Genomic DNA, 21,839 nt, shown 5'->3' on the forward strand with positions numbered 1-21,839 from the left:
AGAGCGTGCTTCCTAATTTTAGTGGTTTGGTATTTCATGAGGCATGTTGACCACGGTGCTTGAACGATGAGTAGTTATAAATGTCTTCCCAGCCTCCCGGGGTGGAGCTTTTCTTTTCACGTTGAGGGTCTACTGAGGCAGCTGTCTCATTGCTCTGATGCCAGAATTGCTTCTTCCATCCTAAACAGCAACTAGAGGACTTCAGCTCCGGCAAACACCTAATCATGGATCATCGAGAAGCAACTTCAGATAGCATTAACCTCAACCGTTTGTCAGTTGTATCTGAAGATGACGAAGACCACGATTCTGCCTTGACTATTGTTACTGTTCTTGACAAAGTGGCCACCATTGTGGAGACTGTGCAAGCCAGCCAGAAAAGAATCGAAGAACGTCACAGAGATATGGAGAATGCCATCAAGACGATCCAGATTGACCTCCTGAAACTTGCACAGGCTCACAGCAATACCACCTACACGGTGAACAAACTACTTGAAAAGACCCGTAAAGTAAGCACCAATGTGAAAGATGTGAGGTCTCGGGTCGATAAACAGAGTGATCAGGTCCAAAAAGTTGAGTCCAAGCAAGAGGAGATGCTGAGAAAGAACAAATTCAGAGTTGTCATTTTCCAGGTAATGAAACAAACTCAATTGTCATTGGTCGGAGTCAGATGTTTCATGGGGATTAGATTTGGTCTTTGTAAAAGAAATGTCCAGAATATTGGATTTTTTCAAGTGGTTTTCCCATTTTGTTTATGAAGGTGATTAATATTGTTTATGCTTTGTACATGATATATGTTTACCAGAGATGAGCGAGCGTACTCGCTAAGGCAAACTACTCGAGCGAGAAGTGCCTTATGCGAGTACCTGCCTGCTCGTCTCTAAAGATTCGGGTGCCAGCGGGGGGCGGGGAGCAGCTGGGGAAATCGGGGATAGTCCCGCAACTCACCGCTCTTCCCCGCCGGCACCCGAATCTTTTGAGACGAGCGGGCAGGTACTCGCATAAGGCACTACTCGCTCTAGTAGTTTGCCTTAGCGAGTACGCTCGCTCATCTCTAATTTTTACTTTTTTTTTCTACTTTTGTATTTTTTTTCACTAATTTTCACCAAAATTTTGAAAATACATTTGTGTTCACAGTAAACCAACTCAAATATATGAAAGTTATGATAACTATAAGTGACTTCACCAAAAGGTAGTTACTGCATGATTCACTCAACTGCTGTTTCCTGGGATCAAATGGCATATGAGTTTTCTGCTGTCGCTATGTGGGGTGAAGGAGATGAACACATCTAAATATAGGATTCGTACCATCACCAGGCAGAGTAGAATAAATTGCTGACCGGTGTGACTTATTTGTTGCCTCAGAGAAGGGAATCTACGCAGTTAGGCTAGAGCTCTACGGCGAGTCTTGCTTGCAACACGGGTCACGCGACCTCCGATCGTGATGTAGGCTTGCGCCCTTGCACTCACATTGAGGTCAGCGGGGATGTGTCGCTGCGGTCTCTGATTCTCACACAACGCGAAGCAACAAATCTCTGTGGATTTTTTGGGATCTGCGACCCGCACTGCGCCGCCATTGACCGCAATGTGACTGTAAAGTTGCTGGGCTCCCCAGCCGTGTAGTCAGTCACATTTATTTATATGTATTACACCTACTATATTTTAGTACAGTCTTTGTTTTATCATCTGGGCAAAAAACGGTTTACATAAATATTTTATACTTGCTTAGTTTTTAGTATAGTTTAGAAACTATCAGCCTTTTGTAACTTTATAGGTCAGGCATGTCCGGCTGGTGGCCTTATTTAGCCTGTGACCTATTAACAGATACATAACTTGGAGGCAGCTCTTCTCTACATTATCTGGACGACATGCACAGCATTTCATTATTTTCTAGTTTTAGCTCTTGTACGCGGCACAAAGATTGTAAGTTCTAGTAAATGTAAAGTGAACACAGCAGTCAGTGACCCTCCAGTCCTGGACAAGTAGATGGCCACACCACTGCTCTGACTACCTGTGCACACTGTGTATTAGTGTGCATCAGTAGTCTACGACACGCCACGCTGATCTGATTGGCTAGTGTTTTCCAGATGGGCAGCACTGGCCAATCAAACCAGCGTGTAGGATCTTAAAGGGGCTGGCAGGATTACTGGCTGTCCCCCCCACACAATAGGGAATAATTGGTGGGGGTTTCACCACTCGAGAATGGGAGTTCTGTGTCCACTCTGTTATTGCTTGGTCACGTCACCCCCTGCTGTGTCGTCAGAATGAATAGAGCGCTGGCCAAGTATGGAGGTCAGAGCTCTATTCATTTCAGTGGAGATGTCGTACATTCCTGAGTGCTTTCCACTTGGCTATCTCCACAGTCCCATTGAAGGTAAATGAAAAGTCAGCACACTTGTGCAGCCAGCGCTCTATTCAATCTCCTCCTCACTATGGGGAGTACAGTAAGCCTGCAGTGAGGGGAACCAGGGACACGGGACCCCCTCGGGATTAGTGGGGGTTTCGGCAGTGTAATAACTTGCGATCCTGGTACAACCCCTTTAAACTAACGATGCATACCTATTGCACAGTGTGCATTGGGTATTAAATCAAGCAGTGCACCTATCTTTCTTTGTCCAAGACCAAAGTCTCACTTTTAAGGCCACTCTCACACATAGCATTGGCATAACGCGGCGATTTCACCACCATTTTCGGATGCAGGTTACTGCCTCTAACAGCGGGTTTTAACGCACCCCATAGAATGGTAGAGTTGGAAGGGACCTCCAGGGCTATTGGGTCAAACCCCCTGCAGGATCACTAAATCATCCCAGACAGATATCAGTCCAGCCTTTGTTTGAAAACGTCCATTGAAGGAGAACTTGCCACCTCCCATGGCAACCTGTTCCACTCATTGATCCCCCTCACTGTCTAATATCTAATCTGTGTCTCCTCCCTTTCAGTTTCATCCCATTGCTTCTAGTCTTTCCTTGTACAAATGAGAATAGGGCTGATCCCTCTGCAGTGTGACAACCCTTCAGATATTTGTAGACCGCTATTAAGTCTCCTCTCAGCCTTTTTTTTTGCAAGCTAACCGTTCCTCATAGGACATGATTTGCTGACCACTCACCATCTTGTTAACTCTTCTCTGACCTTGCTCCAGTTTGTCTATGTCTTTCTTAAAGTGGGGTACCCAGAACTGGACCCAGTATTCCAGATGAGGTCTGACTAAGGAAGAGTAGAGGGGCATAATTACCTCACGTAATCTATGCTTCTCTTAATACATCCCAGAATTGTGTTTGCCTTTTTGACTGCTGCATCACATTGTTGACTCATGTTCACTCTATGATCTATTAGTATACCCAAGTCTTTTTCACATGTGCTGCTTAGCTCAATTTCTCCTATTCTGTATGTGCATTTTTCATTTTTCTCGTCCAAATGTAGGACTTTGCATTTCTCCTTGTTAAATACCATTCTGTTAGTCGCCGCCCACTGTTCAAGCTTTTCTAGACCTTTTTGAATACTCTCTCTTTGCTAATGTTCGGTATCCCTTCTAGCTTTGTGTCATTGGCAAATTTGATCAGTTTCCCATCAATTCCCTGCTCCAGATCATTTATAAAAATGTTGACCAACACTGGGCCTAGGAGAGCCTTGTGGTACCCCACTTGATACATTCTTCCACTTGGATGTGCAGCCATTTATGACCACTCTTTGGGTACGATCACTCAGCCAGTTGTGAATCCATCTAATACTTGCCTTGTCAATCCCATATTTGGTCATTTTTTCAATAAGTATGGCATGAGATACTTTGTCAAATGCTTTACTAAAGTCAAGATATACTATATCCTCCGCATTTCCCTCATCAACCCAGTCGGTGTCCTAAAAGGAAATTAGACTTGTCTGGCATGACTTATTTGTCACAAACCCATGCTGGCTCTGGTTAATTACTCCATTTTTCGCAAGTACTTGCATACATGCTGTTTAATAAGATCTTTCCCGATATAGACGTCAGGCTCACAGGCCTGTAGTTTCCTGGATCCACCTTCTTGCCTTTCTTGAAGATAGGGGCAACATTTGCCCTTTTCCAATCTTCTGAGACCTCTCCTATTCTCTAGGAATTTTCAAAGATTATGGTGAGTAGTTCAGCAATTATCTCCGCTGCTTCCTTTAGTATCCTAGGATGTAATTCATCTGGACCATGAGACTTGAATTCATTTAACTTAGCTATTGTTCCCTCACCATCTCTCTGCTTATAGATAGCCTGCATTCTTTTATTCCCCCAATAGCACAGGGAAGATTAGTTGATATTCCATCTGCTTTCTGAGAGAAAACAGATACAAAATAGGAATTTAAAAGTTTGGCCTTCCCAATTCTTAACCAATCCACCATTTTCATCTTGTAAGCATCCAATAGCATCTTTGACTTTCCTTCTGCGTTTTACATACCCTCAAGATCCTTTTTTATTGCTTTTCGCCTCTGTTGCAAGCCTCAATTCATTATTAGCCTTAGCTTTTCTGACACTTGCCCTACAGTTTCTGTAGACTGCATTATATTCTTCCTTAGATATTCCCCCTCCCTTCATTTGATAGACAAATTTTTCTTCGTTTTTAACATGTGTGCAAGTTCTGCGTTCACCCATCCTGGTCTCTTCAAATCCTTTCCATTCTTCCTTCTTTTAGGGTTTGTTAACGATTGTCCTTTGAGAATCTCATTTCGCAATATTTCTCAACCTTCTTGGACATTTCTGTCCTTAAGAACATCCAGCCATTGGATTATTTCTCCTATCCTCTTTCGGAGTTCATTAAAATCTGCTTTGAAATCGAACCTTGAGGTCTGAGTTTTCTCAGGTCTTCCTCCCCTTTTTATCCCAAATTCAAGGATAGCATGATCACTGCCTCCTAAGGTCCCAGCCACTCGTGCTTCCACAACCATGTCCTCCCTGTTGGTAGGAATTGGGTCCAAGATAGCAGATCCCCTTGTTTTCTCTTCTATCTTTTGGAACATTCTGATGGGTGAGGAGGTGTATTAATCACGGCAAAATAGAGCAGACAGCGTTTGAAAATCGTTTGAGCACATGTTTGCGAGGCCCTATTGAAATCAATGGAGCATTATACCGCGATTACCGCAGCGTAATCGTGTTAAAAAGTGCATGTGTAAGAGTGGCCCAAGTGTTTGCAGCGAAACACTTTAGTCTTTAGTGTTGTTTGTGATTCTGGATGAACATGCGCAAAAGCTAATAGTCAACCTTTTTATTATTATGTATATGGATCATTGTTTGTAAAGTGTCAAACTTTGTATTAGTATACATGACTCATTGTTGGTTAGGCCTCATGTACGTGGCTGCTAGGCGTCTGAGTCATATGTAGGAGTTTTCTGACAGATGTCGTATGAATCCAACAGAAAGAAAAGCCTGATCACTTCATCCAGTGCTCCCAGTGGAGAATGTCTTCAGCACACGTCATCCAACAAATGAGAACGCTGTGTATGGCATCTGTGTGTGGCTCTACAGCCTTCAGCAATACAGCTCTGCTGTGTGGGGGGGGGGGGGGGACAAGGCCTTAAAGGGGTTGCCCTATCTAATTCACAAAACTGTTTGTGGCATTTAGGCCTCCTTCACACGGGCGACACGGCATCGCCGCAAGAAAATCGCAGCGATATCACATTGCTGCACTGTGCGATATCGCTGCATCTGCTCTCGTCAATACCGTGATTTTATAGCGCTACAAAGTCCTGCAACTTTGTAGCATCACATGTGAGGATTTTCAGAGGGACTTGAAATATAAGCCCTACCCCGAAAATAAGCTGTAACTGAAGGGGAAAAAAAAGGATACATCACCTCGTGCTGTCCAGGGTGCCGCCGCAGCAGCTTCTCCCCGGGTCCCAGCACCGATCATCATCTTCATCTTCTGGCAGCGCTGGCTGTGATTGGCTGACACTTAGCACATCACAACCAGTGCTCAATGAATGGCTGTGATTGGTTCAATCACTGCCATCCATTGAGCACTTGCTGTGATTGGCTAAGCGTCAGCCAATCACAGCCAGCGTTTCCAGGAGGAGGAGATCTTTCCATCCCTGGCCTGAAGATGAAGCAGTGCCGGGATCCAGGGAGAAGCTGCGGTGGGTGCTTCGAAGGTAATGTATGCCTTTTTTTATTTTTTCCTGCAGTTTGGGGATTCGCTTTGACAGTAGGATTTCCTACTGTCAAAGTTGCATTGCACCGCACAAAAATCGCGTTTTCGTGCAATAGAACAGAGAGGAAGGAAGCTTTAGATAGCACCATTGAAAAACACAACTCATTCTGCAAAAAACAAGCCTTCATACAGTGACGTCGATGAATAAATAAAGGAGTTGTGATTTTTTAAACGGGGGGGAGGAAAAAAAGGAATAGGGGAAAAAAGAAAAAAAGGGGCCCATGTCATTAAGGGGTTAAATAATGTACCAGCTTCCTCCTCTGAGTCATTATGATGCAGGGGTACCACATGTGTGATTTTTATTTTTAATTTTTTACAAAGTAAAGGGAGACAAGTAGTTTTTTTTTTTTTCATAATTTAACTTTTTTTTTTTTTTTTTGTCCCTTTAGGGGACTTCCACAGTGACCCATCAGGACCCCCGGATCACATTCCAGGGGTCTGATGGTGACAGCCCTTTACATGCTGCAGTCACATAGACTGCAGCATTTAAGGGTTAATACAGCAGAGATCGTAGGTTTTCTCTGATCTCTGCTGTAAGAGCTGGTGCCTGCCTGTCTGTCCTCTGCCAGCCAAGCACCAGCTCTCCCTGCCACAGAGACCATCGGCTTGCTTCGCACAAGCCGCTGGTCTCTATGGCAACCTGTAAACAAACCAGTGCAGAAGTTTGAATTCAGAAGCGGGAGATTGCCGGAAGATCGTCAATATCTTCCGGCTTCTGTTTTCCAAAGTCCTGCCTTGTTCTCTCTGGAAGTGTGCAGGCAGAGCACAATGCCACAACTTGTGGCCTTGTGCTCTGCAGCTCCCATAGTGATACATAGCCCGGAAATCTTCTGGGCTATATCGCTATGGGCAATGGAGCTCATCCCGGAAAATTTCCGGGCGTGCCACTCAAGGGGTTAATAGAGTGCTCTCTTGTTCTTCTATAAGATGCCCGATAATAATGTAGTAAAGTTTAACTTGGGATAATTTGTTACAGAAATTAATCTTATCTTAAGCCATTAAAAAACTATTCTTCGCTCATCTTAAGAAAATACATTGTAAATCAATTAAAAGGGTAAACAAACTGTGCTGCCGCGAGTCATCATAACATTGTAAATCTCAAGTTAAGGCTGGTTTAGACGCAACGATTATTGCACAAAAAACGCTCGAAGCCGTCTTTTGAGCGATAATCGTTGTGTCTATCTGCACTGACATCGTGCAGTTTTCGTTAGGCCGTCGCTCATCGTTGTCTTTCAGCGTGCTGACAGACAGCGATGAGCCTTATCAGGGATTCACAGCAGGATACAGCTGATACTATTGTTTCAGCTCTAACCCGCTCCCTGATGACAGGCGAGGTATGAAGAACTCAGCGGTCCAGCTCTGTTCTGCATACCCTGCTCGAAACGCTCCGCTGTATAACAGCCGGGCGCTCTGTGCAGAGAACAGCTGGATGCAGAAGATCCTAGTTGTCTTCTGCATACCCCACTCAGAGTGCAAAGTGATCATTCAACGATTGAGCGATCACCTTGCCCTGTAAATGCACACAACGATTATTGCTCAGAATACATATTTTGAGTGATAATCGTTGTGTCTAAACGAGTCTTTAGACTCTGCTACATCTGTATCTAAATCTTCGCTTTTCTGCAGCATTATATCATTGGGACATATGATTTGACCCCAGCCTACTCTGTTCTAGAAGATCTTCCTTCAGTCTGATTGGGCTTCGTTTGGTGCCTCCGGTGCGGACCCCACACATAATCCCAGATGAAGTGGCACTGCATGTTGCATTATTTTATCTGAAAAAATTCCAGGCAGCATAATGGAAGCGCCTAACTGACCCAATTATGGCGCTCGTTTCCATCATCCCTCGTTTGTCATTCTATTTTCCTGTTTCCATGACAGAAGGCAACAAAGAATGGAATGCCACAACGCTAGTGTGTACCAAGTATTAACCCTTCACAATCCAATAAGATTTTCCTGCTTAGCACTCACCCAGCATTCAACGAACGCATGTTTCTTACAGTATGCTACACTATGCAGGACAGCTCTCCGGTCAGAGACTGCTCACATGTTTATATATAATGCGCTACAGTATACATGAAAGCTCTCTGATGTCAGAGACTGTTCTGCACATATATGCATCAGAGCTCTGTCCTTCATACTGTCAGAAATCTGTGTCGGCCCTCCTCAGACATTGGAGCGATGCAGAAAAATCTTAATGGAGGACGAGGGCCGACACTGGGTTGGAAAGGAGGGTTAAAGGGCTATTTTCATCTTGTAGATTGATCAGAGAGAGCTGTGTCTAACTTCTCCTCGCACAACGGCATTGCCCCCCAACCCTTAATGGGGGGCTGTGTCTCACCATCTACACAGCAGGTGGCGAAGGGGTGTCAATAGGTGCAAAAAAACAGTGAAGGAGACACAGCACTGAACCAATACTATGCCCTTCATTCTCAAGATTGCTAATGTCCTAGCAATAGGCCATCATTTTATAAGACGGAATAACGCCTACAAATCATAGATTGTATCCTTCCATTACTGTCAGGATCGGGTAACCAACCACTTTGATTTTGCAGTTCGGCTACATGCTTAGCCCTTACAGAGGGACATGTTTCTTTACTTTTTCAAGTGTCAGGTGAAGGAATGAGGATCCACCTTGCCACACAACAGTTTGACCTTGGACTATCTAAGAAGGCAGCACTTGGGGTACCCCAGATTTCACCCTTGATCCCTGCAAGTGTGATATTGTATTACCTGTGGGGTACTCAAGCCATTACTTACAAGTGCAACGACAAGGTCCAGGCAGAAGATCGGGGCAGGCAGCAGGCAATAACGAAGTCCAAAGTACAGATCATGGAGACCAGAATGGCCTGTGGGCGATCCCGAATACACTGGCAGCTGTGATGTGATACCATGGTAAAATTGTCATTGGCTCATACCGTATAATTCAGGAGGAAACGTGTCAGGAGGATTGGGGCAAGCTTAGAGTAAAATGGGATAAGGCTTCAGTGTAGGGTTGCTCTTTTCAGAGCTGTTGCCCTACTTTCCAAGAAGGGAATGCTGAGGATAGCTGGAGGGTTAGAATGGTAACGGTGGTAAACTGGCATCTGGCACTAAAAAAGATCAAGACAGTTAAAGCGCTGCAATATCATTCATGTTTGGAGCTATTTTACATATTGCTGATAATTTGGGGACACATTTCTGGTGTATTTTAACATATCTGATGTTTTGGTATTTGGTCAGAGGCTGATGCGAGGAAGAGTGTCATGTTTTAGGAGGGTAAACTGAAATGTCACCATTTGTGCCGATTGTTAATGCAACACAAGTATATTATCAATGAAGCATCGTGGCGATCACAATCTCTTCTCACAGTTCCTTTACCTACACAAACCTGTAATTTGCCATATCTGCAGATCTATCCTTAAAGCTGTGCCGCCTTTCTCCCACATTGTCCATTAGTTGCCTACCCTGAAGGTAGTAAAGTAAAGGCTCTCATGTCACTGTTATAGCCATTAATCAAACTACCCCATATATGCTGCCCTTTTTCCGATTTATATCACATTTTCTGCACACTCGTCACTTATTTCAATCTTCTTAAATTATTCAACGATCATCAAAACTTTACAAGAACTACTTTTTTTAAATCTGTGAGTTACCAGATTATTTATTACCTCTGACACTAAATCACTGCATTAGAACTCTATGGGAAAGCCTGTAATAATTGAGAATACTGATCATTGGTTGTTGGCCTTACTTTCTCATAGAGGTAGTCTTAAAGGGGTTATCCCCCCTCCAGTGGATAAGGGATAACATCAGTGGGGGTTTGACTTCTGCGACGCTTACCGAACCTGAGATTTTAGCCCTGGCATGTCCCAAAGTTCTGGCAGCTGTTGCATGTGTGTCACTCCAATGGCACCACCAGAGATGGCGGAGTGCTTGAACTTGCTGCCACATGGGATACCCATTTCACCTGCATTGACAATCTGATATGAATCTTTTAAATGATCCTGCATAACAATATCCCATTGCAATATTACAATTTCAGTGTAAATTTAACAACCAGCTCCAATTAACAGCGCAGTGGATGCAGTAAAGTGCAGTTATGATTCGCCAATGAACAAAACTGCAGATTGCTACAACTACAATAGAGTTCGGGTACTTTTACATAGGCTGACCATCGACCAAAAAAAATCGCTCAAACAAGCAGTTTCCAGTGATTATCGTCCCATGTAAAAGTGGGACATGACAGAAAACTGAACGAGAAACTGAGTAGCTTCATGTCAGCTCACCGAAACAAAGTAACGAGTGATTTCTCTCTCTGTCTAAACAGGCAGTTATTCATCTTGGAACTGCCTGTTCCTAGTGAATGGAGACAGGTAGCCGGAGATCTCCAGCATGCTCAACTGAATGACTGTCGCTCCAATGAGAAAGCACAAGAGCAATAGTTGTTGGGGTGGCTGGCAGATGCTTAAGTGCCAACAGAAAGAATTAGGTAGGAGTAGTAGCACTACCAGTTGATTTAAATCCAGGCTTATAGCAGCCTATGGTGCACAATCCCAGTTGGTGATCCAGACCCTAGGATCAGAAAAGCAGTAATCTGTATAGATGTAGCCAGGCCAGCACTCAGGAGTTGTTTCAGCATGCTTGACAAAGATCTGAGGATCGAAACGTCGCTTTCATTGTATTGAGGAATAAAGATGATTTTTATTTAAAAGAAACAACTCCTGAGTGCTGGCCTGGCTACATCTATACGGATTACTGCTTAAGTGCCAACAGTCGCCCCGTGTAAAAGCACCTAAGCTGGTCCTGCACATTAGATAGTAGCGGCCAAACACTTGTTCTTTCTTGATTTCCTACATTCAAAGAGGACATTGATTTGCTGCTAGAGTGTGGCCCATCACAGAGGGACGGCCCATCACAGAGGGACTGCCCATCTTGAAATCCAATATGCCTAATTGTATGCCAACAGGTAAACATGAGAGCGACCACCTACAGATAAGACCACCCGCCAGTTTGTGCTGGCAGCAGCGGGTTCGGGAAACTGTATTGTGTGCAGCTAATGCCCATTATATACAACTCTATCTGAAGATGACATTACGCTTCTATTCTGGGGGTAATAATCCATATATGATCATTTTTATCTTGCGGATTACTTTCAGATTTATTGGGATTTATACAGGCAGCCACAAATGTTGCAGTGAGTTCAAACCATAAAACAGCCCATCAGACGTACGGATACATGTTGTAATTCTGTAATGACACATGGGCACATCTGTTTTCTTCAGCACGGTCTGCTGTTGTATCCTTTTGGGGCCACTATATTACAATGGAGGTTTACAATTAGAGATGAGCGAACGTACTCGGTAAGGGCGATTTCGCAATCGAGCACTGCGATTTTTGAGTACTTCACTACTCGGGTGAAAAGTACTCGGGGGTGCTGTGGGTGAGCGGGGGGTTGCAGAGGGGAGTGGGGGGGAGAGGGAGAGAGAGCTCCCCCCCTGTTCCCCGCTGCTCCCCCCCGCTCCGCCACGCCTCCCCACGCCCCACAGCGCACCCCGAGTACTTTTCACCCGAGTAGTGAAGTACTCAAAAATCGCGGTGCTCGATTGCGAAATCGGCCTTACCGAGTACGTTCGCTCATCTCTAGATAGAATACGTCCACAGTGTGATTTTATGACTGGATTTCCATTCCCACCCATGAGCAGACCGTTCGGCACATTGTAAGGCTTCAATTTCGAAAGCTAGGTTCTTAAAATTTGCACTACCAACAAAAAGCAAAAATATGCAAACATAAGGCTTTATTTTTTCCAAGCAAATTTTCTCTGCTTTCCATGTTTTCCCCGCTCCACCCCACCGCCCCTCGAATCTTTTCGCCCGAGTTGGCAGTTACTCGAAAAAAGCAATGCTCGATCCAGTAATTGTCCTAAACGAGTATGTTCGCTCATCTCTAAACCTAATAGCTGCGGCATAACGTCGCAGGTTTCCGCCGTGGGCATTAGCCCTAAAGAAGGCCTTTCATCACTCCTGACATAGTAAAGATGGAGTAGGACCACAGAGGAAAATGAAATCAAATCAAATACTGAAAAGAATAAAGGTGAACTAATGAGCGTACATGCCTGGTGTGGACGCCTGGAACACAAAGCGTAGGGACCAGACCTCCACACCTCCAGTCTTGGCTTTATGGATAACCAGTCCTCCTGTGCCACCAGGGGCATCCACAACACAAGGGAGCCACAGAGGAATCCAATAAACTCCAACAGAGTTTTGGAACGTGAAAGGAAAAGTAAACACTGTAAAAGAAACTCCGCGCTCATAGGAGTGCTGACATATCTAAATTGTGTCCAATTCAGCAACAATAAAAGTGTTGGTTGGTACCACTTACTTTGAAGGAGGGGGTCGTGGTGTACAGAAGCCTTTCCTAGTAGCAGTAGCCACTTAATTACTTGGCATAAATTGTGGAAGCAAAAAGAAAAAATAATTCCACCCCCCCCCCCCCCCCCTCCTTCAAGGTAATTGGTAAAAATTATTATTTTTGCTTCCACAATTTATACCAAGTAATTAAGATCTGTGGTTACTACTACTAGGAGAAGCTTCTGTACACCACACCCCCCTCCTTCAAAGTAAGTGGTAACAACCAATACTTTTATTGTTGCTGAATTGGACACAGTTTAGATATGTCAGTACTCCTATGAGCGCGGAGTTTCTTTTACAGCGTTTACTTTTCCTTTCATCACTCCTCACATGTCTGTGTAAATCCATGGTTGGCGTCCGCATCGCAGATCCACAGCAACTACCATTTGTAACATGCTATGTAAAATTTTGAAGTCAATGGAAGCCGTCCGACACACGGCTCATTGACATTGCGGATACGTCGCAGGTACAAACGTCATCACCTAGCGACGACACGGGGAAAATAAATATTTTTTTTTTTCAATCTGTACTCACCACAGCTATCCGCAGTACAGAGAAAGAAGACAAGAGAGAGGTACATGCGGAGGCCGCTGGATGGATTCCGCTCTAGGCTCCCGCATGGAGAATCCAACTCTTTGGGTGCAGCCGGCCTTAGGGTGGTTTCACATTTGCACTTGGGATTCCACTTTCCTTCTCTGTAGGGAAAGAAGAAAAGTGAAATCCCCATGGGCAAATGGCGCCGTCTCAGGATGAAACCCAGCAATGCCAGGTACCCGTCTTCTGGACAGAAGAAAGAGCGCTGTATGCAGTGTTTTTCTTCGAATATTTTGAGCCAGGTCTGCGGTGGAACTTCTGACTGGAGGTTCCAACGCAGATGTGAAACCGGCCTCGGTAAATACGTGTATTCCCCATGAAATAATAATTCTGGAGTATCTTTCATAACTTTGCATTGAGTTTTTTTACTTCTGCTATTCTTCCTAGACATTTGAGGTGACAACTGTGTGCTACCCATTCTCCATCTGATGCTGTTTGGGTGCTATTGCTCAAGCACTAATGGCTGCCACTAATGCCTGTGTTTTATAAACAATGCCCGGGCCAATCTCGCAGGTACAGGTGCAATCTGACAGTTGCAGGTAGCTCTAAATTACTAGCAATGGACAATGTGTAGGGATAGAAACCCCAGCATGTAACAACAACCAATTGTCAAGTTGTTCATACAGTTCTAGCAGGAATAACAGCGCATAATGGCACAACTCCAAATGAAGTGCAGTTACTTATTATAATGGACAAGGCAGAAGTAGTGCAGGTTACCCTTTAAAAGATTTATGAACCCTATCTCAAACATTTACATTTTATTTTATTGCAGGAAGATATCGAATGTCCAACTAAAGTGAGCACTGCTAAAGAATCCTCGATAGATGGCCTCCTAAGGGATAAACTTCACCCACCAAATGACCTCTCTTCCGATGAGGAGTATGAAGTTCAGGAGTCCAGGACCTCACGACTAAAAAAATCTGGCAAGCAGCGCATTGATAATATCAAAAAAGCATTTTCTAAGGAAAGCATGCAGAAAACAAAGCAAAATTTTGGAAAGAAAGTAAACCGAATGCGCACAAGAATAGTGACTCCAGAAAGAAGAGAGAGACTAAGGCAGTCCGGGGAGAGAATCAAACAGTCTGGAGAAAAGTTCAAGCAGTCCATAGTGAAAGCAGCACCTACTAAAGACACCTTTAAAATAAAAAAGAAGGAAAAGCAACGCACTACAGCGGAAGGCCAAGAAGGGGAGAAAGAAGATGCTGAATCGGTCTCCGAGGGTCCTTTAGTTGAGCCCATCTCAGAAGTCACCTACACCGAAGTGGTCACTGTGAAGAAGAAGAAGAAAAAGAATGGAGATAAGGCTGAACTTTTACCAGACCAAGATGAGGAGAAATCCGCCTCCGTCTCAGAGAAACCGTTGCTGAAACTGGAAACCAAATTAGATTCGGAAGACACCCCGCTAGTAGACATCAAGCTGTCATAGACGGAAAACCAAGGAGGAAGAGCTGATGTCCCACTCACGAGGTGTGCGCCTGCAAACACTGAAGAGGCAGCCGTGCTTCATACATGTTAATCCCACCCAAATGTTGTCTACACAGATACATGTGTACTTTGGGATATTGTTAGATGGTAATGGTTCTTCTGGCTTCAACACATATAAGAAATGTAGCCAATTTTACAGGCAGTAGATTAATTTTCTTCAGCCACGAAGTTAGTAAATTGTCTTATTGTATAATTCCATCTTCAATTTATTTATGTAAGGAAATTAAACCTGAAACTACAGCAGAAAAAGTATGAATGTGATGAGTTGTTACACCTCCGTACCACGAATATATGAGGTGATACCGACTATGGTGCTCTATGTGTGGTTGGTAGACGATATCAGAAAGGAACCAAGCCCTCTTCTCATAGCATGTTGTGGTTGTGGATTCTGCAATTTTGTAATCGAATGTTTTTATTATATGTGTGAATTCTATACATGTGTGGTTGTGTGGAAGTACAATAAAGTTAGTATATACGTCCTTGAGTTAACACAAAACATATGGAAATGGAGAAAGTGGTGAAACAATGTGAAGGTCCTATAAAAGTAAGTTATCTAGTGGGTCGGAATGGTGTAGTTTGTCCACTACACATTGGGGGTTTTAGCATTGGGTAAATAGGCATCTGGTCAAAAGGAATGAAGCCTCATCAGCAGTGGTTTCCGTCATGGTGTTAGGCTCTGCTCACACTAGTGACACATCACACTGGGGTCTGTCATGTTTCTGTTGAGGTTCCAATGTTTTGGGCCTTGCAGACTATGATAGTTTTGTTATCAAAAATACCAGAACTTCTGCTCGAAAGTTAAAGTTCAAATGTGAACAGAACTTGACCCATTCACAGTTTGGAATACTGAGTGTATTACTTCTTTTAGAGGTACTTGTATACACACAAGAGCACACACCAATCAACCATAATATTAAACCATCTGCCTAATATTGGGTTGATTTCCTGTTGTGGTGCCAAAACCGCTCTGAGGCATCAAGACATGGACTCCACAAGACCTCTGTAGATGTCCAGTGCAGAGATCCTTTAAGACAAGTTGTGAGGTGGGGCTATGGAACCTATCGCTTTACTCGCACATCCCACAGCTGCTTGGATTGGATAGTGAGCATTACCGGTTACAGCATCTTGTGCTATAGTAGCTCTTTTGTGGGATCAAATGAAAGGGATATGGAGGCACTCTAGAAGCAAAATGAGACATAGGTACCCATCACCCTATCACTGGTTGTCCGTCTGTAGGCAACTTTTAGTAAGCACTAACTGCTATATAGTGGGAATACCCCACAAAACCTGCCATTTTGGAAATACTCTCCACCCAGTCATCTAACCATCTCAATTTGTCCTTGTCAAAGTCGCTAATATTCTTACTCTTGCATATTTCACCACATCAGCTTCAAGTATTAACTTTTCACTTGTTGCACCATATATCCCACCTCTTGACAGGTGCCATTGCACCATTTTCATAAGAAAATGATATATACGATGGGAGTGGGTGCAAAAGATCATACTTCGATGATCGGAGTGTTTGGGAATACCCTAGCAATATGCCATAACAGTCTAGGATGGTGGATGGCAGTAAGTGAATAGAATTTAGAATTAGGCTGGAACACCCAACACACAGCCCATGGTCAACAACAAATAGAAGCGCCAATACAAGAGTCTTCATAGCACCGACATACAGAAGCAGCACAAGAACACGTCCAGTTCTGTTTCAAATATACAAAAAAAGAACAGAATAGAATAACTATATTGTGAAGTACTTTATACTTAACGCAGACACCAACAGGAGCCTACTAGACAGAAACATACAGACCAGGAAATAGGGAAGATAAAAAAGGAAGGGGGTTGGGTGGGCAGGAAAGGAAATAGGAAGGGAAATAGACTATGATCCGAAACACACTCAACACACACCAAAGGGAAAGACGTTGGGGTGTTGTGGAAGAATGGAGCCATGTTTCCCTGATCTCGTACAACCCTTTGAAGTTCATAGATTCTATGTTGAACTAAATGGGGAAAATCTTTGACGTCATTCTGCCCCCTCATCCTTCTTTCTTTGTTTTCCACGTGTGGCTGATAGGAAACGGACTGCGAATGTAAGAACGAAAAAGTGGGAGGAATGGACTTTTGTTTAGGATAATTGTTTTTGGTATTTTTGACCAAAAAGTCAGGTTCATATGTTCCTAGTCTAAGGAGTTTTCTGGTGCCCAATTCTTTGGAGGGGCAATTACTTAATTGCTAAACACACCAAATGATTGTACTGCCTCTATATTCCAGATAAAGCTGCTCACATTAGGGATATGTAATAAGTCTGCTGTGTGGACAGTAAGTGAGGCTCTAAATACATTAGTTGCTCTTGAGTAAGTGAGTTATCTTGTCTGCAATTGTGTTTTTAATACATATTGGCCTTTGTTGGTCTCAATATCTACATACAAGATGATCTTGGCAGCTACCTTATATACAATCGGTCTGTTACTACATTATTAACTATAGGATTGGTACATTCAGTCTCGCTTATATATACACTGAACATTTCTGTTAGTTCTTGGTATGAATACTGTTTAATATTACACATGTCAAAAGTTCAAAAAGTATGTTATATCTGCAATACTCAATGGAGGAGATTTATAAAAACTGGAGCAGTTACCCACAGCAAACTATCAGATATCTGCTCCGGGGCCCCTTAGAAAATGAATACAGTACTTTGGTTTCTATGGGTGCCATTTTTTTTGTCTTGTACCAGTTTGATAAATCTCCTCCATTACATTTAGCACTATTCTAAACAATAGATATTTAGGGTCTTCAGACCAAAACCTCAGGGCATCAATAACCTACAAGTGTCAATGCAGCATTTTATGAGTACTTTTATATGGGCCAATAGTTACCTGAATGATCACTCAAGATAGGGATTACCAGTGACTGCCGTCCCATCTAAACATGGGACCTGACTTACAAGTGAGGGATTCTCACCAAATTGCCCAGAGGTGCTTGGTTTTTAGCTCAACTGTTGGCCTATGTAAACAGGCAGTCCATCTATGAACAGCTGACTGTCTACTCTGAATGGAGGTGGGTAACCGGAAGAAATAAAAACACAGGACCGATATCGTCGGGACAGCTCTCCAACACTAAAGTGTCCCATGTAAAAGTACTTTAATATATATAGATGTACCAGACTCTAATTTGTTATTTAACTGGTTCTTCCGTGCATCCTGATCATTCTTTCAGTAAAGATAATGCTGTAGCTTTAAATGCAATTTTTTGGGGAAACTACAAAGAATACATAATCTTAGAACAATGTGCTAAACTATACTTTGTCAAAAACACTCCGGCCCCTAGAAGTTGTCATTTTGCTCTAAATGATGACAGTTCTGATATGATTAGATGGACGGTCTTGTCACTGGAGGCCCTAAAAGTGGTTGCCCCTTGTGTGTAGTGACCTCTTCTTCCGCTTGTGTAGAGCTTGTTGGCCACTAGACGTCTCTATGACGCAAAGAGGAGATTTCACCCGTTACCAGAGTCTGAGAGGGGCACATTATTGGGATGTGAGAAGCTGGATGGTCGTATTGATGAATTGTCCCCCTCCGTCCATTCTGACCAGACTGTTAGGCCTCTTTCACACGGGCTACAAAATTGGGAGATTTTGTAGCGATGTGACATGGCTACAAATCTCATGTATGTGAAGCTTGTGGTTTCCAATGGGTTCTTTCAGGCTACAAAACATCTCACATGAAAGAACCCATTGGAAACCCTGGACTTCACATACATGCGTTTTGTAGTGATGTCACATCGCTACAAAATCTTGCGATGTTGTAGCCTATGTGAAAGAGGCCTTACCCGGTACTGGGTCCTGTGGATGCATGAGGGCACACACAAGGTGACCAGGTTCAGGATGCCCTCGACAGACCACTAGTGGCCTGCTTGTTCAGTTTGTGCAAGCAGCTCCAACAATTTTACTGTCCACCATCCAGAAACAGGTGTCACCATTGTTACACCCCTGTGTCTGCTGGAACCATTTTCAGGCACTTGTCTGAAGGACATTTGGTCTGAAGTCACTAATTACATGCACTGCCTTTGACACCCACCATCACCTCCGTCTGCATTGATGTCATGAATGATGAAACTGGACTGCAACGAAGTGGAAATGGGTTGTCTTCTGTGACAAATCCAGATTTAGTTTGGGCACCGTACGGTCGTGTTCGAGAGCTCGGGGGGAGAGCCTCAATCCTACCCTTGATGTGGAGTGGCACACTACCCACTGCATGTGTGATGGTCTGGGGGGGCTATCACATACGACTGTCAGTCACCCCCAGTAATGGTATGAGGGACAATGACAGCTCAGGCTAGCATACAGAACCTGTATACCTCCATGGCTGCCCGTATCACATCTTATATCCAAGCTAGAGGTGGTCCAACAGGGTACTAGAGCCTTCATGCCCCCCGTTTCACATCTTGTATCCAAGTTGGAGGCAGAACAGTAGGGTACTAGAGTCTCCATGCCCACCCGGATCACATCTTGTATCCAAGCTAGAAGCGGTACAACAGGGTACTAGAGTCTCTATGCCTCCTCTGTATCACATCTTGTATCCAAGCTAGAGGCAGTACAACAGGGTACTAGAGTCTCCATGCCCTCCTGTATCATATCTTGTATCCAAGCTAGAGGCGGTACAACAGGGTACTAGAGCCTCCATGCCTGCCCGTATCACATCTTGTATCCAAGCTAGAGGTAGTACAACAGGGTACTAAAGCCTCCATGCCCCCCTGATTACAACTTGTATCCAAGCTAGAGGCGGTACAACAGGGTATTAGAGCCTACATGCCTCCCCTGTATCATTCATTTCATTGGATTCTGACAACTTCTGGGGGGGGGGGGATGTTTTGTGACAATGAGTCTACAATATCGGCTCTACTCCAATGACAAAGACAGTTTGACTACATCTGTATAATATCAATGACAATCTGGGAACCCCACAGATGATGTGCCCCGTGCCCGGGCAGGCACTCTCCAGATGAATTTCTATATTTAAGTTAACCCTTCACATCTCGTTGATTTATAGCCACTTTGGATTTGGACATGAAGAAAGAGGATTGTTTGTACCTCAACCTGTAATGTGATTATGTTTGGATAATTAACCATTTGTCATTTATGGCATGCTACTGGAAACGGCTTTATTGGAATTGGTAAATATAATGTGACAGAATTATTACTATTCGCAACAAACAATATTAATAAATTCCCATCTTTTGAAATGAATCATTTCACACATTTCACCGGGGTGTCGCCTCTAAATCATAAACGAACAGATTCTATCAATGAGACGTACGTTTTGTTGAATGCAATCCTATGAATGATTCTTCTTCATCATTGTGTTAATAATTAGCCCTGCAGATCTCCGTGTCGTTACATTCCACTTCTGTATTATCAGGTAGAAGAAAAGACTGATTGGAGAACAAAGGCTGCGGAGAAGCTGGTAACACATCTACCTGCCGTGTCGGAATGAATGCGTGTAGCATGTTCAGTGTAGATGCTGAATGATCTAAACGACCAACAATAATTAATCATGCAGGCATAGACATCTAACGATTATCGGCCGTGTAAACAACTGCCTGTTTACTGGGAATGGGGACGGGCGGTCAGAGCAATCTCGGCTTGGCCTCCATTCACTTAGACTGGTTTCACATAGGACTATTCCATAGAATAAGGGTATGGTTCCCACGTGGCAGATTTTTTGCATCCTGTCCATACGTTTCTGCTGCAGAATGAACCCGCTCACCTGTATGGAATGGATTTTCAGTTGCAGATATTTCTGCTATGAATCTGTCACATGTGAACATACTGGAGAGGTCAACTCTAGAAGCACAAGTCCAATGACATCTGCTAAGGTATATATGGCCATTTACCCATTCCTATTGACATACAGCGGCGTGGGTTTTTCATTCAGGCACTTATTCTGCCCTCACAGGTGAACGATTTACCTTGTTTTTACTCTTCTACATCCCTAGAAAATAAGGTTACATTCGTACAATGAGTAATAATGACTATAAAATGACGATGCCGCCCTAGATTAGTTGGGTCAACCTATTGTTACATTTAGGTTGCCTTCACACCTGCGTTCGGGTCCGTTAAGGGTTTTTGTCTCTTTGCTTCGTTTTCGGAGGAGACAAACAAAATGTAAAAGAACTGATCCATTTTTTCCCCCATTGATTACAATTGGGCTTCAAAAAAAAGGCTTCCGTTTGCTTCCATTCTATCACGTTTCAGTTTTTTTAACGGAAAATCAAGCTGCAGACTGCGCATTAAAAAAACCTAATGGAAACAAACTGAAGTCTGTCCGTTTGCTTTCTGGTTAAAATCAATGGGTAAAAAATAGGTCATTTTTTTTTCTTTTATTTGTTTCTCTCCTTCAAAAACGGAGCAGAGAGATGAAAACCATGAACTGACCCCAACGCCGGTGTCACCCCCGCCCTCACCAGCGTTTGTGGTTTTGTAATTGTACAACAAATTGGACTGTTTTACAAATCACAACTTCCAAGTTCTTTTCTCTTCTGCAACTTTTCGGATGTATTCCATTACTGCCCAACCATATTTTACCACCATTTAACAGAGCCTGGCACCTTTCTAGGCTGATAACATAGCCATGTCGTCTTTCAGGTACCGGTACGGCTCCTTACTCTTTTTTTAAGTAAATCTCTTTTTATTGAAAGGAATATTTGATAATGTGACAATAAATGCATATCAACAGTTTTATACGAGGGTGTAACTAGAAAACGCTGGGCCCAGTGGCAAAATTATGAAGGCCCGCCCCAACCAGGACATTTAGGGTATGTTCACATGGCGGATCTTTCCATGATAAGGAATCCAAATCAAATCTGCATCATCTAAATGCCCCATTCATTAGAATGGGAATCCACTATATATGATTTTGTAGATTTGAAATCCACATGGGGATAAAAAGAAGCGAGATACCGCTGACATGATCGTGTGTGGCGTCTGCATGTGGAAATCCACAAATGGATTTGTCCATTGAAGAGGGCTAAATCTGTGCTTGGATCTGCAGTAAACTCAAGTGCAAATCCGTGGCTCAGCCTGAGCTTAAGGTGGAATTTGTGTGAAAAATTAGTCACAGTTTCTGCCATGTGAACACAGTCTTCCCAGACCCATGTAAAAGTTTATATAAGGACACAGTGTCCTGCCTAGAAAAAAACAAAACCTAA

General features: G+C 43.5%; 1 protein-coding gene across 1 annotated transcript; it reads left to right on the forward strand.

The window, feature by feature from the left end:
- The first annotated feature begins 113 nt into the window (after positions 1-113).
- On the forward strand, positions 114-19,878 carry CAVIN4 (caveolae associated protein 4). Its single transcript, XM_066579222.1, has 2 exons — positions 114-629; positions 13,921-19,878. The coding sequence occupies exons 1-2, from the start codon at positions 225-227 to the stop codon at positions 14,572-14,574; spliced, it is 1,059 nt and encodes a 352-aa protein (XP_066435319.1). The 5' UTR covers positions 114-224; the 3' UTR covers positions 14,575-19,878.
- The last annotated feature ends 1,961 nt before the right edge of the window (positions 19,879-21,839 follow it).

This window comes from Eleutherodactylus coqui, chromosome 9 (genome assembly GCF_035609145.1).
Source record: "Eleutherodactylus coqui strain aEleCoq1 chromosome 9, aEleCoq1.hap1, whole genome shotgun sequence".
Taxonomy (NCBI): Eukaryota; Metazoa; Chordata; class Amphibia; order Anura; family Eleutherodactylidae; genus Eleutherodactylus; species Eleutherodactylus coqui.

Coding starts and splice junctions, on each gene's coding strand:
- CAVIN4 (XM_066579222.1), top strand. CDS start 225: ATGGATCATCGAGAAGCAACTTCAGATAGCATTAACCTCAACCGTTTG. Junction 630..13,920: donor TCAGAGTTGTCATTTTCCAG/GTAATGAAACAA, acceptor ATTTTATTGCAG/GAAGATATCGAATGTCCAAC.